This window comes from Conger conger, chromosome 4, assembly GCF_963514075.1.
Source record: "Conger conger chromosome 4, fConCon1.1, whole genome shotgun sequence".
Lineage (NCBI taxonomy): Eukaryota > Metazoa > Chordata > Actinopteri > Anguilliformes > Congridae > Conger > Conger conger.
Window position 1 is genome coordinate 809233 of NC_083763.1, and position 18828 is coordinate 828060.

Here is an 18828-nt window from a genome sequence, read left to right on the forward strand (position 1 = left end):
TGATCTCTGTTCAGTCATCTAGTGGCCATTCTAAGTAACTGGCACTGTTACTTTGAACCAATGCCGATATCGAAAATACAGCGGCGTAAAGTGAAAGTTCAGACTATGTTGTTTCAACGACCACATTACAACCACATTTTAATCTGAAATATTATTCATAATTTCATGTTGAAATTTGGTTGAAATGTAGTTGTTAAAAAGATTAAAAGATCTACCTATTTTAGCTTCATATCAGACACATTACCACTTTTCTGCATTCCCTGCCCCCATCGAAGGGGATACACTATTATATCCAGTTATGGTGTTGACTGTACATTGAAAAGCCATTGGATATCGACAATAAAAGAACATGGAACAAAGTGTAAATGAAAACTAAGCTGAACCTACGTCACTGAGGGCTGAGGGAACAGTCTGGGAGCTGGAAGAGCTGGTTCTCATGGGAGAGCTGCTCTGAGCACATTGCTGTGGTTTATCTGCTGTGTGTCTGACTGGGAGTGGATGTGCCTGGGTGGCATTCTTATGCCCAGTTAGCACAGGCAGTTGCTGTGGCAGTAATGAGGCTCAACTATATTTCTGTGAGGAGAAATATGAATCGGGATGCCGAGTTCCTAAATAATACCTCCTCAAAGAATGAAACTGGCAAACATAATGGTTTAGACATTCAAGATTTACACGTAACACAATATGCCAAATAAAGGATTACTGTAGGCTACATAGCCCCCCCCCCCCTCTTTTAACAGATCTAATCGGGGTCTGAGGTGAGTCAATAGGCACTGATCTGGTGAAAGCATGGACACCTGGAAACTAAAACTCACCTTTTGGTAAAAACAAATTTTAAGTGAACAAATATGTGAACCTCCTTAGTGCTTCATTTCATCAGAACCAAACACCATTTCCACTCATCCATTCCAACCATAATTGACATTATGTTTTTCAACTCAAACAGAAGTTACTTTTTAAACTCAAATATCAGGCAATGGGACTCTGTTGTATTGTAATTAAGGGAAGCGGATATTGACGCGCTGGATTCACGAAGCTTGTGTATGTAGGCTACTGTATTCTCTCCAGTAATATTCTTCCATAAGCCTGTAGTGTAAAGACAGAGATAAGAGATTAATTCAGCTGCAGGTGCCGCCCCCTAATTTCGCTCCTCCTCTCTGTGATTCTCGTCAGACCAGTGGGGTTAGATTCTTATGGGTCTGAAGTAAATTAAATAGACTAAGCCGGAAGCAGCCTTTGACGCAGACACTGAATACAAGCAGAGCGCTAATACATTTTTACGTCCTTTAAGAATCTAGAACAGGTAAGGAGGCTGCCTATTTGTTTAGTTTCACTATGTTACCTATATATGATGGAGTTCTGAAGTGATCAGGTTGAAAAAATAATACAATTGCCATTTTAATGCATGTTCTCAGTGATCTCTGTTCAGTCATCTAGTGGCCATTTTGAGTAACTAGCACTGGGTGTAGATTCATGTTAAACAGTAGTGATGTCTCCTGATGAGGACTGTCACGATCGGGGGAGTTTTTAGGCAAACAGCGATCGCTTGGAGAAGTGGTACTCAAACTGATGTAGTTGTTAAAATGATTAAAAGATTCAAAACTTTGGGCTTTGGGATATTTTAGCTTCATATCAGATGCATAAACACTGTTCTGCAGTCCCTGCCCCCATCGAAGGGGCAACACTATTATATCCAGTTATGGTGTTGACTGTACATTGAAAAGCCATTGGATATCGAGAATAAAAGAACATGGAGCAAAGTGTAAATGAAAACTAAGCTGAACCTACGTCACTGAGGGCTGAGGGAACAGTCTGGGAGCTGGAAGAGCCGGTTCTCATGGGAGAGCTGCTCTCAGAGCACATGGCTGTGGTTTATCTGCTGTGTGTCTGACTGGGAGTGGATGTGCCTGGGTGGCATTCTGTAGCAGTAACAAGGCTCAGCTATACAGTACTGTGTAGAAGTCACTAGGCACCCTAGACTTATATGTTATTTTTTATTTATTTTAAAGAGACATTTTTGTATTTAGTTTTAAAAAGTAACAAATTACTGTATGCAATTGACTACTTTTTACACAAAAACCTGATCAAGGCTGTCTGAGATCAGATGCAAGGAGCCAACCAAAGTCTGCAGAAGAACTGTGGCAAGTTCTCCAACATCCTTGGAACAGCCTCCCTGCTGATTGTCTTATAAAACTGCAGGACAGCGTTGGCTATCTCAGAGAAGTGATGCAGTTTTAACGCTGAAGGGTGGTCACAAAAATATTGATTTGATTCCATTTTTAACTATACTGCCAAATTACGCAAATGTAATTTAAAATGTATGGTACATTTATTTAGAACCTTTAAAGAATCTTATCTGGACAGAATGTTATACTGGTGCCTAAGACTTTTGCACAGTACTGTATTTCTGTAAGAAGAAATATGAATCATAGGGGATGCCGAGTTCCTAAATAATACCTCCTCAAAGAATTAAACTGGCAAACATAATGGTTTAGACATTGAAGATTTACACATAACACAATGTATGTTAGGGGCGGAGTGTAGCATAGTGGTTAGGGTAAATGACTGGGTCACACAAGGTCTGTGGTTCTAATCTTGAGCAAGGGCCCTTAACCCTGCATTGCTCCAGGGGAGGACTGTCTCCTGCTTACTCTAATCAACTGTATGTTGCTCTAAATAAGAGTGTCTGCCAAATGCCAATAATGTAATGTAATGTAATGTGATCTTCAATCATTTCTATTTCTTTTGAATATATGGTACCTTATTCAATTTCCTTTTCTCAACATCTTAATTTATCTTAAACATATGAACTATAAATTATTACTTTTTAGCAACATGAAATGAGTGCGTTTTTTTTTTTTACTCCAGTAGTGCTTGGGTAAAACACATTCAAAACGCAACTGAACTAAATTTTTTTTTTTTTTTTTTAAACACAATTAACAAAAAAATTAGCAAAATATAATATGTAAACATTTCACAATACTCTCACATCACTCCGATTGTTTTTTGTAATAGTATGTAATCTAAACACTTAACATGGTTCACTGATAATATCCCACTCATTGTAACTACTGGCAGGTTAATGTGCCTGTTCAGACAACGGAAACTCACCAGAGTTCTCGGTAGTAAGAGCAAGGTAAAAAAACAAAAACAAAACAAAAAACAGCAGAAAACCGTCTCTCACGATGCAGTACTTTAGTTTTCACAAAAACACACTTTTCTACAATTCCTGGTAAGAATTCTCTTTTTTATTTCAATTTGTTTTCGCCAGATGGCCTGAAGCTCTTCTTTGCTACTTCCTTAAAGGAATCTCTCACGACTGATTTGCGCATGTGCGCGCCTTGTGGCATCATGTGATTTTGTTAACCCTTTAGTGACAGCATATTCTATGTGGGTTACAGAACGAATATGTGAACCTCCTTAGAGCTTCATTTCATCCGACACTGTTTCCACTCAACCATTCCAACCATAAACAACATTACGACATACAATAAAGTGCCAATCAGAACCAGGGACACGTACACTGAAGACCCAAGAGGGAAGTACTGTTCCAAGAGTGATAACATCGATAAAACTTGAACCCTTGTAGAACAATTAAGATCAACTGACCAAGAAGCAGCAATACCAAACTTTTGGAAACTAAGAGTAGACCACCAAGCATAGAACACTAAGAATAGACCACTAAGTGTAGAACACTAAGCGTAGAACACTAAGAGTAGAACACTAAGCATAGAACACTAAGTGTAGATCACTAAGCGTAGAACACTGAGAATAGATTACTAAGCGTAGAACACTAAGAATAGTAACATAATGAAATACAGGTGTGATCATTACATACAGCATACACACAGCATACGTGGATAATTATTACAGTGAGGTAAGGAGGGAAAGGTGCAGCCTGGACAGGTGAGTCTTCAGTCTGCACTTGAAGGATGTCAAAGACTCTGCTGTTCTGACCTTCACAGGAAGGTCATTCCACCACCGTGGGGCTGTTTGGTTGTATTAGCTCATATCACCAAACCAAACCAAAATCACAGGTCATAATATCAACCAAGTGCAAAGAAAAGCTGATCACTATGCGGCTCTGTAATTTACACAGTGATTTTCACATGGGTTTGTGTCTCTTCCAGAGATGAAGGCTGATTGGTCAATGTGCCCGTATTTGATTCTCCTGATCCTCCACCAGACCTCTGTCTCCAGATCAGGTACAGAATATTCTCACTGCAATATAACAAAGTTTACATCATACATCAGTAACATCGCATGGAATTAACTGCATTACAAGTGGATCAGCTACGCAAATGTGAACTACAGTGACTACAAACTGTGAAATAAGGATTAGCAGTTCCAGTTGTCATGGAGTTCTGTGTTCTAGAGGATTAAACCTGAGGTTTAAATTCCAGCTATAAGCACACTGTAGATGACCCTTTAACTTCTGCTTGCTTTGTTTACACACGTACTTAGATACTTAGATTAACATATCCTCCAGCACCCCCCAGTGAACATGGCCATGAGCCTTCTGGATTTGGAGAAGGCTTACAGTCAGTTGCCTGAGGTATAGTGCTGTGAGAAAGTATTCGCCCCTTACAGATTTCCTATTTGGACAAAACGCAGGACCTGGAGTTGAGTAGAGCAGGACTGCAGTGTCTGTCTGTAGCTGGAGCAGGACTGCAGTGTCGGTCTGTAGCTGGTGCAGGACTGCACTGTTGGTCTGTAGCTGGTGCAGGGCTGCGGTGTCGGTCTGTAGCTGGAGCAGGACTGCAGTGTTGGTCTGTAGCTGGTGCAGGACTGCAGTGTAGGTCTGTAGCTGGAGCAGGACTGCAGTGTTGGTTTGTAGCTGGTGCAGGGCTGCAGTGTTGGTCTGTACCTGGTGCAGGGCTGCTGTGTTGGTCTGTAGCTGGTGCAGTACTGCAGTGTTGGTCTGTAGCTGGTGCAGTACTGCAGTGTTGGTCTGTACCTGGAGCAGGGCTGCAGTGTCAGTCTGTAGCTGGAGCAGGACTGCAGTGTTGGTCTGTAGCTGGTCCAGCAGTAGTCTTAGTGTGTGCTCTTTCTCTCTGCAGAGATGTTCCAGCTTCTGGGTCCAGCTGGTCCTGTCATTGCTGTAGTTGGTGAATATGTTGTCCTTCCCACTCACCTCAAACCCAACATAAGTGCAGAGGATATGCGCATAGAGTGGTTCAGACCGCAGAACAGAGACCCACTGGTGCATCTCTACCTTCTGGGAGAGAGCAGGAATGAGCACCAGAACCCATCGTACAGCGGAAGGGCCGCACTCTTCCCTGAGGAACTGAAGAAGGGCAATACGTCTCTGAGGCTGGGCAGGGTCCAGGTCTCTGATGAGGGGCAGTATTGGTGTCTCATTCAGTCCAAGTCTGACTCTAAGAAGAATTACCGCATCAATGTTTCACTGGAAGTAAGAGGTCAGTGCCATTTTGGGGTTTTGAGGTTAAGAGATGCTCCCTTCACACAGTATATTACAAAGATGGGGACTCAAACAAACACAGACTCCAGAGTCGACTCAGACTCGTCAGTAATGACTCCTGACAAATAAGCTAGGAGATGGAAACACTAGGAGACAGAAACACTAGGAGACGGAAACACTAGGAGACAGAAACACTAGGAGACAGAAAATCAGGAAACAAAAAACACAGAAGTTGACATGAGCAAAGGGCTGCACTATTTAAAATCGTGATCTTTCAGCTCCATATGCAAGCAGGACAGTGAGTGATTTTGAATGTGACGTTATGTCGTGGACATTGACTGTTATTCCAGTGTCATACAAATATGGACTGTATGTATTTTAGTTTGTAATAGACATCGGCATTAAAAGCTACAGAACCAAAGTTGGGCATGTGCTGTAGTTGCACATGGTTTAGAAATTATTTAATAATTTATAATTGCACTATGCATTGGTTAATGGCGTTCCATAGGATTCTAGCTAGGTTTTCTGATAGCATAATGTAGGCACAAAGTCACAGCTGCTGATTTATTGCAAAAAAATAACTTATTTTCTTGAATGATTAACACTTAGCTTTCATATAAAAAAAATAAGTAAGACTATCTTAATGAACCACAAGTATTGGCTTTCAATGGTGGGGGCCTGTAGCGTAGTGGTTAAGGTAAAGGACTGGGACACACACGTTCTAATCCCTGGTGTAGCCACAATAATATCCGCACAGCCGTTGAGCAAGGCCCTTAACCCTGTATTGCTCCAGGGGAGGATTGTCTCCTGCTTAGTCTAATCAACTGTACGTCACTCTGGATAAGAGCGTCTGCCAAATGCCAATAATGTAATGTAATGTCAACACTTTAATTCCACAATTCCAAATAAAGTTATAATCATAGTCGCAGATGCAGATTAAGCCTAGTTATCTACCGTCCTCCAGGGCCCCTGGGAAACTTCCTTGATGAGCTAGACACCCTTCTCAGCTCCTTCCCTGAGGATGGCACCCCACTGATTCTCCTTGGAGACTTCAACATCCACCTAGAAGCCTCCCAGTCTGCTGCCTTCCTACCGCTAATCCACTCCTTCGGCCTCTCCCTGCAACACTCTCCTCCGACCCACAAGGCGGGCAATGTCCTAGACCTTGTCTTTGTAAGGAACTGCTCATGCTCCGATTTCACGGTTACCCCTCTGCATACATCTGATCACCACTTCATCTCATTCTCCCTCCCTCTTCCTCCCCATCCTCCTCCCCCTCCTCCCTCCCACACTTCCTCAGCCCGCCGTAACCTCCGCTCCCTCTCACCCTCTTCCTTTGCCAGCACCGTCACCGCCTCACTCCCCCCTCTCGAATCCTTCTCCAAACTCCCCGCTGACTCTGCATCTGCCACCCTCCTTTCATCTCTCTCCTCCGCCTTTGACTCTCTCTGTCCCCCTGTCTCAAAGCCACCTCGCACATCCCCTCCCAGTCCTTGGATATCTGACACCCTCCGTACCTCCAGGGCCAGCCTCCGCGCAGCGGAGAGGAAGTGGGGGAAATCCAGAGACGCTTCCGACCTCATGACTTACCGGTCTCTCCTGGCGGCATTCTCTTCCGATGTCACTGCCGCCAAAGCAAAATACTATCAAACGCAAATTCAGAACTCTGCTTCTAACCCCCGGAAACTTTTCTCCATTTTCTCCTCTCTCCTCAACGCACCGCCTCCTCCTCCTCAGTCCTCCTTCGCTGCTGATGACTTTGCTGATTTCTTCGATGAGAAGGTCGCAGTCATCCGCAGATCCTTTACAACCGCCACCCCCCTCACTGTGCCCTTCCCCCCCTCTAGGCCCATCCCTTCCTTTTCCACTTTCTCCCCCCTTACAGACTCTGATGTTTCTCAACTCCTGCTCTGCCACCGCCCTACAACCTGTGCCCTTGACCCTATCCCCTCTTCTCTTCTCCAAACTATCACACCTGACATTCTCCCATTTGTCACCTCCCTTGTCAACTCCTCCCTGTCTTCTGGCTGTTTTCCGGCATCCTCCAAGAGGGCCCACATCACTCCGCTGCTAAAAAAGCCTACCCTGGATCCCTCCATCATCCAGAACTACCGCCCGGTATCTCTTCTTCCTTTCCTTTCTAAAACTATAGAACGAGCCGCTTCTACTCAACTTTCTTCCTTCTTTTCTAACAACAACCTGCTAGACCCCCATCAGTCTGGCTTCAGATCGGGCCACTCGACAGAGACTGCGCTCCTCTCCGTCAGTGAGTCACTTCATGCCGCACGAGCAGCCTCCCTCTCCTCTGTCCTCATTCTTCTAGATCTCTCTGCTGCCTTCGACACTGTGGATCACTCCATCCTCCTGTCTGCCCTGTCAGCAACGGGCATCTGTGGCACAGCCCTGGACTGGATTGAGTCCTACCTCTCTGGTCGCTCCTTCCAGGTTGCCTGGGCTGGTTCGGTATCGACACCTCGGCCCCTCGCCACAGGAGTTCCCCAGGGCTCAGTCCTTGGCCCGCTTCTTTTTTCTCTCTACACTCGCTCCCTTGGCCCTGTGATCACTGCACATGGGCTATCCTACCACTGCTATGCGGACGATACCCAACTCTTCGTCTCGTTCCCGCCGTCTGACACGCAGGTTTCAGCCCGTATCTCTGCTTGCCTGAGGGACATCCAGAGCTGGATGGACAACCACCATCTAAAGCTCAACCCAGGTAAAACTGAAATGATATTCATCCCTGCTAATACCTCTCCCCATCTGGATCTCTCCATTTCCCTCGGGGATACCACACTCACGCCGTCACCCAGTGCAAGGAACCTCGGCGTGGTGATGGACAGCAGACTGTCCCTTTCCGAGAACATTGCGGCGGTGACCCGGTCTTGCAGGTTCTTCCTATACAACATACGGAGAATCCGCCCCTTTCTCACCCCCTACTCGACCCAGCTCCTGGTCCAAGCGATGGTTCTGTCCCGCCTGGACTACTGCAATTCCCTCTTGGCTGGCCTCCCAGCGTCTGCCATCAGACCCCTCCAACTCATCCAGAATGCAGCAGCTCGTCTGGTCTTTAACCTTCCCAAATACTCACACGTCACCCCCCTGCTTACTTCCCTCCACTGGCTGCCTGTCATGGCTCGCATCAAATTCAAAACATTGGTGCTAGCCTTCCAAGCAGTTAAAGGGTCTTCCCCAGCTTATCTGCAAAAAATCATCAGACCCTACACCCCTGCCAGACCTCTTCGTTCAGCCTCCACAGGCCGCTTGGCACCTCCCCCTCTCAGAACCTCCACCTCACGCTCACGACTACTGTCTGTTCTGGCTCCACGGTGGTGGAACGAACTCCCCGTTGAGGTCAGAACTATAGAATCCCTCCCCACCTTCAAGCGCAAGCTGAAGACACACCTCTTCAAACAGCACCTCTTCCCATCCCTCCCTACCTCCCTGTGAACCTTAATTGTTGTCTCTGTGACTTGTGTATCAGTATTTTAGTTGGCTAGGTAAGCAGTGTTAGGATAGTTAACTTTGGTGACTTTTGCTCTGTTTGTTTGTTTGTTCAAAAAAAAAAAAAAAAAAAAAAAAAAAAAAAAAAAAAATGGCCCTTGTCCTTATCTTTGTTGTACAGGTAGCAGTTGAAATTGTACTTACCTCTAGGGTCTTTCAGCGAACTTATCCCTGGTTATGGGTATGCACTTTGTTGTACGTCGCTCTGGATAAGAGCGTCTGCCAAATGCCAATAATGTAATGTAATGTAGTTCTAGGCTAAATTAAATGAGAGATTCTCCATAATGATAAATAAATAAATAAATGATATAACTTGTTTTTTTGAGAGTGCCCCAGATAATACTGTTTCTTCAGCTGACAGACATGTGATGTCATATACAAAATCTAAAATTCTGGTTTCTATATCTTCAACTAGCATAGCAATCGTGATGAATTAGTCATATAGTCATACTGTTTAGGCTGCACCATTCTGGAGACTTACGACTTGAGACTCGGACTCTAGCCCAGAGACTTCAGGCTTGACTTTGTCTGGTATGCTAGTATACTACAGAAAAGTCATTATAAACATTCTTGACTTTTTAAAATGTTTGTTTTTAAAAAAGACTGTTTTGCTTCATCCAAAATTATATTGAAGGACATTTTTGAAATGGATAAACATATGATGGCAAATGTAGACGAATGTAGAGACTATTAGATGATCTTAGTTGTTACTTACATCCCATTTCTGCAGCTGTAGGAACTGAGCCAGTGATCTTCAGGGAAGCAGATGAAGGAGGGGAGGTTGGCCTGCTGTGTGAATCTAAAGGCTGGTATCCTCAGCCTGACCTCATCTGGCAGGACAGTGAGGGTCACAATCTCCCCACTGAGAAACCTGAGATACTCTGGGACAGCCTGGGCCTCATTGCCATAAGAACACGTGTCGTCATAAAGAGAGAAGGCAGCAGCAGATTCACCTGTCGAGTTCTGCAGCAGAAGCTCCATGAGGAAAAGGTGACAGTGTTTTACCTCCATGGTGAGTAAGACTTTACAGAATCAAACAGCACACACTCCACACAGATATATTAGCTAATATAAATATTAGCATTGTGCCACAATTTAAATATCTGGGTATCATTATTGACTCCAATCTGTCATTCAAAGCACACATTAAGAAAGTATGCCAAAGAGTCAAGTTTAGCCTAACTAATTTTAAATACATCAGAAATGTAAAGCCTTTGAATGCTGCCAAATTATACATGAACGCCATGATTATGTCACATCTGACATACTGTTTGACAAGTTGGGGACAAACTAACAGCTCGTCACTCAAACCACTAGCAATTCTCTACAAGCAAACCCTTAAAGTCCTGGACCAGAAGCCTAACAGCTCTCATCATTGTATCATCCTAAATAACCGTAAACTTCTGAGCTGGGAAGATGTGATCAAATACAAAAACATCTGCCTGGTCTACAAAGTCTTGCATAACACTGCTCCTCCTCCTCTTAACTCATTCATAATCCAATGTAACAATACCAGTCAGATCACCAGAAGCACCACACGAGGCGACTTCTTAGTCCCATTTAGGAAAAGTACATTTGGTCAATTATCATTCTCTGTTATAGCAATACAAAACTGGAACTCAATACCTACCTACATAAAAAATATACATACATACTCCACCTTTACAACGCACCTTAAAAAATGGCTTTGCGATAACTACAACTGCATACATTAATCTCTGTCAGATGTGACGTGTGTTATGTACACCTCCATCTTTGCTACCCACCTGCATATGTCTGTGTGTGTTTCAATGTCTGGATGCTACTGTGCCTGTATGCTGCTGTGTCTGTATGCTACTATGTCTGTATGCTATTATGTCTGTATGTTGCTGTGTCCGTATGTCTGCTATGACTATTTGCTCTTCCCTTGTCCCCTTGTACTGTTTTATCTCATGTACTACATTGATGTTGCTGCCATTTGTGCTTGCATGTCTTGTCTCCCCGCATGTTTGTGCTTGCTCCAATTCTGCTTGATATGTTTGTATGTCTTGCTCCATTTGTTTGTGCTTGCTGCAACTGTAATTTTTTATTTTTTATTTTTTTTAAACTAATGTATTTTAGGGAGCCTATTGTCAACTGGCCGGGGACTACAGCTGGAAATTAGTCATGTAGGCTAAAGCTGCTCCATTTACTGTTTACAGTTAATTAATGGGGACTGTCCACGACATTATAAACAAATAAATTCAAATTCAAATTCAGATCAGTGCCTGGAACTGTGTGAATTTTATCTTCATTTCTCTGAATTAACCACTGTCTCAATTTTTTATTTAAGTGTTCATAGAATGGATTTCTCACTGACTCTCACACACGTACTGTAGAATCCAAATCGCCTCTACTTGGGTGAGTCGGAGGTCCCATACAAAACAGGCTAATGCACGTTTAAAATAAACGTTCCTTTATTGCCTCCAAAATACATTTGCAATAAGCAATCAATTAGTGAATATTAGTGAATAAACAAAACTAACATGTAGGCCTAAATGGCTCCTACACGTACTTTCCTCTAGGGTCCTCATCGCACTTGTCCCTGTGTTCAATTTGCACTTTATTGTACAGTACTGTGCAAACGTTTTAGGCAGGTGTGAAAAAATGCTGGAAAGTAAGAATACTTTCAAAAATAGAAATGTAAATAGTTCATTTTTATCAATTTAAAAAATCCAAAGTGAGTGAACAGGAGAAAAATCTAAATCAAATCTATATTTGGTGTGACCGCCCTTTGCCTTCAAACCAGCATCAATTCTTCTAGGTACACTTGCACAAAGTCAGGGATTCTGTAGGCATATAGTCAGGTGTGTGATTAATCAATTAGTAATGATCATCAATTTAATATGTAGGTTGAAACACAATCATTAACTGAAACAGAAACAACTGTGTAGGAGGGTTAAAACTGGGTGAGGAACAGCCAAACTCTGCTTCCAAGGTGAGGTTGCTGAAGACAGTTTAATGTCAGAAGTCATACACCATGGCAAGACTGAGCAAAGCAAAAAGACACAAGGTAGTTGTACTGCATCAGCAAGGTCTCTCCCAGGCAGAAATTTCAAGGCAGACAGGGGTTTCCAGATGTGCTGTCCAAGTTCTGTTGAAGAAGCACAAAGAAACGGGCAACGTTGAGGACCGTAGACGCAGTGGTCGGCCAAGGAAACTTAGTGCAGCAGTTGAAAGACACATCATGCTTAATTCCCTTCACAATCGGAAGATGTCCAGCAGTGCCATCAGCTCAGAATTGGCAGAAACTGGTGGGACCCAGGTACACCCATGTACTGTGCGGAGAAGTCTGGTCAGAAGTGGTCTTCGTGGAAGAATTGTGGTCAAAAAGCCATACTTCCAAAGTGGAAACAAGGCCAAGCAACTAACCTAAAATTTGAAAGCAGAAGGCAGTTTGTTCACCGAAGGGCAGGAGAGTGGTACAAGAATGAGTGTCTGCAGGCAACAGTGAAGCATGGTGGAGGTTCCTTGCAAGTTTGGGGCTGCATTTCTGCAAATGGAATTGGGGATAATGGTCTCCTCAATGCTGAGAAGTACAGGCAGATACTTATCCATCATGCAATACCATCAGGGAGGCATCTGCAGCAGGACAATGACCCCAAACATACAGCCAATGTCATTAAGAACTATCTTAAGCAAAAAGAAGAACAAGGAGTCCTGGAAGTGATGGTATGACCCCCACAGAACCCTGATCTCAACATCATTGAGTCTGTCTGGGATTACATGAAGAGACAGAAGCATTTGACGCTGCCTAAATCCACAGAAGAACTGTGGCTAGTTCTCCAACATGTTTGGAACAACCTACCTGCCAAGTTCCTTCAAAGACTGTGTGCAAGTATACCAAGAAGAATTGGTGCTGTTTTGAAGGCAAAGGGTGGTCACACCAAATATTGATTTGATTGAGATTTTTCTTCAGTTCATTCATTTTTTCTGTTCATGCATTTTGTTAATTGATAAAAATAAACTATTAACATTTCTATTTTTGAAAGCATTCTTATTTTACAGAATTTTTTCGCAGCTGCCTAAAACTTTTGCAGACTGTCTGCTAAATGCCTGTAACATACCGTAACGTAACGTAATTTGTTAATTCATTGCCATCTGTCCGTTGTGTTTTTAAATTATTTACCATTCCCTGCACTGTATACCTGGGATGTGCCTAACCTCCATATTTCTGAGGTGTGTGCATGTGGAGAGTGAAAGAGTGAAAGAGTGAACAAACTATTTAATAAATACCCATGTATGTTTCAGATGAGGTGTCTCACGACTTTCCATGGAAAGTGGCCTTTGCTGTCACTATACCTGTACTTATTCTCATCGGCATTGCCGTGTTCATCCTGTTTGCGCTCGTCTATCGGTTGAGGGGATGGAAAGGTAACATTTAACATAAATAATATGATGGTGTGAATTGAAATTAAACTATTAATGTCATTCTGAGAAGTAGGTCAGAAAATGGAGTGTGATAAATAGAATAATAAATGTGTGTGTGTGTGCGTGCGTGCGTGCGTGCGTGCGTGTGTGAGTGTGTGTGTGTGTGTGTCTGTCTGTAGAATAAGAAATTGAGAAACTGCTCAATGGAACAGTCCGTTACTTGTAATCGGAAGGCAGTAGTCTACATTGGGGGCGACATTGGCTCAAGCGGTAAGAGCAGTCATCTGGCAGTCGGAGAGTTGCTGGTTTGATTCGCCTTGGGTGTGTCCTCGAGCAAGACTAAATGCTCCTAATGAGCTGGTTGGTGACTTGCCATGGCAGCTGGTCGTCGTTGGAGTGTGAGTGTGTGTATGAATGGGTGAACGAGAAGCATCAGTTGTACAGCACTTTTGATAAAGGCGCTATATAAATGCCAATCATTTACCATTTACTCTACCTTTTACACACAACTGACTCTGAAACAGTATTTTTACAACACTTACTTCTGTAAGCTGATGGAGAATCACAATATCATCCTCTGCAGAATGAAATGGTAAATGGTTGGAATTTTTATAGTGCCTTTCTCCAAAGCGCTGTACAATTGATGCTTCTCATTCACCCATTCATACACACACTCACACACACCAACCGCGATTGGCTGCCATGCAAGGCGCCGACCAGCTCGTCAGGAGCATTTGGGGGTTAAGTGTCTTGCTCAGGGACACTTCGACACAGCCCGGGCGGGGGATCGAACCGGCAACCTTCTGACTGCCAGATGCTGCCTGAGCCCCCCTGATGAAAACTCATCGTACTTCACTTATCATCAGCAATCTATACAACCAATTTCTGTGTTTGTCCAGAATTTGAAAATGATTGTGTACGTGCAGGTGATTATACATTTCACTGGGAGAATGGGGAAATGATTTAATTGAGTATTTAAATAATTTAGTCCAGAATGTAATGTTCTTGTTGTTTTCTTCCACAGGGAAACACAAACAGGTCCACGAAGAACTAGAGATGCACAGAAACAACGGCACAGTGGGATCCACAGAGGAAAACGGAGCACTATGTACTGGGGACCGAGCATTAACTGAAACAGGAACACCTGTGTAGGAGGGTTAAAACTGGGTGAGGAACAGCCAAACTCTGCTTCCAAGGTGAGGTTGCTGAAGACAGTTTAATGTCAGAAGTCATATATCATGGCAAGACTGAGCACAGCAACAAGACTTATACTGCATCAGCAAGGTCTCACGGTTCTCAAGTGGAACCCACAGCAGATGGAAATGAGAAACACAAAGAGCAATTGTCATCTTCTTCTTCAGAGGATCATGAAGAGGTCCACAGGGGAACACAAAGAGGAAACAACATATATAAACACGAAGAGGAACCCAGAGAGGAAAACGGAGCACTATGTACAGGGGGATTGGAAATGGAAAATGAGAGAGTAATCCTGAAGAATTAAGCAGCTTCCCCACCCTGTACCTACCCAGATATTTAAAAAACAAAACAATGCACCCCCCCAATGGTCTATCGTAACAGGTGCTCCAGGACCTGTAGAATTTTTAATATTTAAATCAAATAAAGACCACGCGCCATATTCCACAATGCATGGAATCTATTCCTCCGTAAATTTCATCACATGCAGTACCATGTAATTCCCACGGAGGGAAGAAGGCTGAAGACTGAATTATCACAGTTGTGTATACTTGTTCTGTTGTTCTAGCATTGTGTTTGCTAAGACAGATCTATTGCTACTTTCATTTATTTTTCTCATTGGATTCATCTGTTCATTCCCTGCACCTGGAACTGTACCTCCCTCTAGTGTTCAGTCCCTGGTTATGGTTATGCAGTTTGAATGCTGGTTATGCACTTTGAATGCTGCTTATTAATGGCATTATTTGGCAGACGCTCAGAGAGATGTACAGTTGATTAGACTAAGCAGGAGACAATCCTCCCCTGGAGCAATGCAGGGTTAAGGGCCTTGCTCAAGGGCCCAACGGCTGTGTGGATCTTATTGCGGCTACACCGAGGATCGAACCACCGACGTGTAACTTAACCAAACTTTATTTAGAAATAAAGTTTCCCAGTCAGTGTCCCAGTCATGTACCTTAACCACTAGACTACAGGCCGCCCTGTATGCTGATTATTTGAATGCACTTTGAATGGTGGTTATGTTCTTTTTGTGCCAAGCTGTACCCAAAAATAGAGCATTTCATTGCAATTGTTATTTTTCTGCTATGACAGTTATTTGTGTTTATATTTTTGAGTTATTTTCGAGCCTGTGCTTGTAGCACTGTGTCTCCAGTATGTCTGATGTTTTATAATCAGGCCCTGTGTCTCCAGTATGTCTGATGTTTTATAATACAGGCCCTGTGTCTCCAGTGTGTCTGATGTTTTATAATACAGGCCCTGTGTCTCCAGTATGTCTGATGTTTTATAATACAGGCCCTGTGTCTCCAGTGTGTCTGATGTTTTATAATACAGGCCCTGTGTCTCCAGTATGTCTGATGTTTTATAATCAGGCCCTGTGTCTCCAGTATGTCTGATGTTTTATAATACAGGCCCTGTGTCTCCAGTATGTCTGATGTTTTATAATCAGGCCCTGTGTCTCCAGTATGTCTGATGTTTTATAATACAGGCCCTGTGTCTCCAGTGTGTCTGATGTTTTATAATACAGGCCCTGTGTCTCCAGTATGTCTGATGTTTTATAATCAGGCCCTGTGTCTCCAGTATGTCTGATGTTTTATAATACAGGCCCCGTGTCTCCAGTATGTCTGATGTTTTATAATCAGGCCCTGTGTCTCCAGTGTGTCTGATGTTTTATAATCAGGCCCTGTGTCTCCAGTATGTCTGATGTTTTATAATACAGGCCCTGTGTCTCCAGTATGTCTGATGTTTTATAATACAGGCCCTGTGTCTCCAGTATGTCTGATGTTTTATAATACAGGCCCTGTGTCTCCAGTATGTCTGATGTTTTATAATACAGGCCCTGTGTCTCCAGTATGTCTGATGTTTTATAATTCAGGCCCTGTGTCTCCAGTGTGTCTGATGTTTTATAATACAGGCCCTGTGTCTCCAGTATGTCTGATGTTTTATAATCAGGCCCTGTGTCTCCAGTATGTCTGATGTTTTATAATACAGGCCCTGTGTCTCCAGTATGTCTGATGTTTTATAATACAGGCCCTGTGTCTCCAGTGTGTCTGATGTTTTATAATACAGGCCCTGTGTCTCCAGTGTGTCTGATGTTTTATAATCAGGCCCTGTGTCTCCAGTATGTCTGATGTTTTATAATACAGGCCCTGTGTCTCCAGTATGTCTGATGTTTTATAATACAGGCCCTGTGTCTCCAGTATGTGTGATGTTTTATAATACAGGCCCTGTGTCTCCAGTATGTCTGATGTTTTATAATACAGGCCCTGTGTCTCCAGTATGTCTGATGTTTTATAATACAGGCCCTGTGTCTCCAGTATGTCTGATGTTTTATAATCAGGCCCTGTGTCTCCAGTATGTCTGATGTTTTATAATCAGGTCCTGTGTCTCCAGTATGTCTGATGTTTTATAATACAGGCCCTGTGTCTCCAGTGTGTCTGATGTTTTATAATCAGGCCCTGTGTCTCCAGTATGTCTGATGTTTTATAATACAGGCCCTGTGTCTCCAGTATGTCTGATGTTTTATAATACAGGCCCTGCTGAAAAGGAGCCTCAGGCTCGCTGCTGAAATACATCTTACATTAAAGATGAGCTGGAACAGAAGTTAGAGCAGCACTTCTCCAAGCACTTCCTGGAAAACGATTAGAATGTAGATTTCACATCATCCTGTACCAGTGGGCGTGTATGTTGATCAAATGTGTGTCAATCTTCCATCCTCCTCCAATCAGTATCCTTTTCACAGCAGCCTTTTTCACATGTCACTCAAATGGATTCCCTGTCCTTCAAAGATCCCTTTCAGTCGTGTATACGTCATCACTTCAGTTTCAGCACGTCTTTAAAACAATCATAGGCCTAGATTTGGGCTTTGATGCAAATTTGAGATTTGTTTCATTAAATTATATTGAAGAAGTCTAGGCTGAATAAGACTTTTGCACAGCATTGTATATAGTGTGGCAGCTTTAAATAATAATCTGTAAATATTTATCATGGGAGTGACATTGGCTCTGGAGGTAAAAGTTGGAGGGTTGCCGGTTCGATCCCGCCCTAGGTGTGACGAAGTTACACACTAGACACCCAACCCCCAGTTGCTCCTGGTGAGCCGGTTGGTGCCAGTATGGTGTGTGTGAGTTTGATATGCAGTGTTTTATATGACCTTGATATGCACTGTTTTATATGACCTTGATATGCAGTGTTTTATATGACCTTGATATGCAGTGTTTTATATGAGCTTGATATGCACTGTTTTATATGAGCTTGATATGCACTGTTTTATATGAGTTTGATATGCACTGTTTTATATGACCTTGATATGCACTGTTTTACAGTGTTTTGTTTTTTACTTTGAATAAAAGCTTCTGCTGAAGAAAATGTAATGTACTCAGTCTCAGTCTCATTTCTAAATAAAGTTTGGTACAGGGTGTGTGGGGCTTTAACATGCACACACTGACTGATGGGATGTTAATTGCTTCATTGTATCAGGCATTACACCTGTATGGAAGCACCTGCATTCAGTATGTTTCTCCACTGATTTCCTCAGGTTTATCTGTCCTCTGTCTCCCGTCTGTATCTATATGCATCCTGTGACTGAAACGGACTGTCACTGGGCTGCCAATCACCCGTCTGCTCGCTCATTCCTGTTTTCTGTCCTCCATCACACCGTCTCCACACCGTGTAGCAGTGACACGCTACTTCTGCCATATTGAGCTCCTCATCGTTTTAGAAAGGCACCAAACAGTAAATCATCATCTCTACTGTTATAATGTTGCAAGGGTGACCATTGTGCATTGCCAAAGTGACAGGCTCTGTGGGGGTCATACCATCACTTCCAGGACTCCTTGTTCTTCTTTACGCTGAAGATAGTTCTTAATGACATTGGCTGTATGTTTGGGGTCGTTGTCCTGCTGCAGAATAAATTTGGGGCCACTCAGATGCCTCTCTGATGGTATTGCATGATGGATAAGTATCTGCCTGTACTTCTCAGCATTGAGGAGACCATTCATTCTGACCAAATCCCCAACTCCATTTGCAGAAATGCAGCCCCAAACTTGCAAGGAACCTCCACCATGCTTCACTGTTGCCTGCAGACACTCATTCTTGTACCGCTCTCCAGCCCTTCGGTGAACAAACTGCCTTCTGCTACAGCCAAATATTTCACATGTTCACTCATCAGTCCAGAGAACCTGCTGCCATTTTTCTGCACCTCAGACATCTACTGTTATTGTTGCGCAATGTTAGGTTTGAGCATTATGCATTTCCAAAGTGAGACCTGACTGAAGAAAGTATTTTTCTATGCAGGTATATCTTCTATGCAGTTGACAGTGTGTGAT

The 18828-nt window shown here is 43.2% G+C and overlaps 1 protein-coding gene across 1 annotated transcript; it reads left to right on the forward strand.

Annotated features, from left to right (window-relative positions):
* Positions 1–5070: 5070 nt before the first annotated feature.
* LOC133125854 (butyrophilin-like protein 2) lies at positions 5071–9967 on the forward strand. The gene is made up of 2 exons (XM_061237537.1): positions 5071–5420; positions 9654–9967. The coding sequence occupies exons 1-2, from the start codon at positions 5162–5164 to the stop codon at positions 9941–9943; spliced, it is 549 nt and encodes a 182-aa protein (XP_061093521.1). The 5' UTR covers positions 5071–5161; the 3' UTR covers positions 9944–9967.
* Positions 9968–18828: the final 8861 nt, after the last annotated feature.

Coding starts and splice junctions, on each gene's coding strand:
- LOC133125854 (XM_061237537.1), top strand. CDS start 5,162: ATGCGCATAGAGTGGTTCAGACCGCAGAACAGAGACCCACTGGTGCAT. Junction 5,421..9,653: donor TGTTTCACTGGAAGTAAGAG/GTCAGTGCCATT, acceptor CCATTTCTGCAG/CTGTAGGAACTGAGCCAGTG.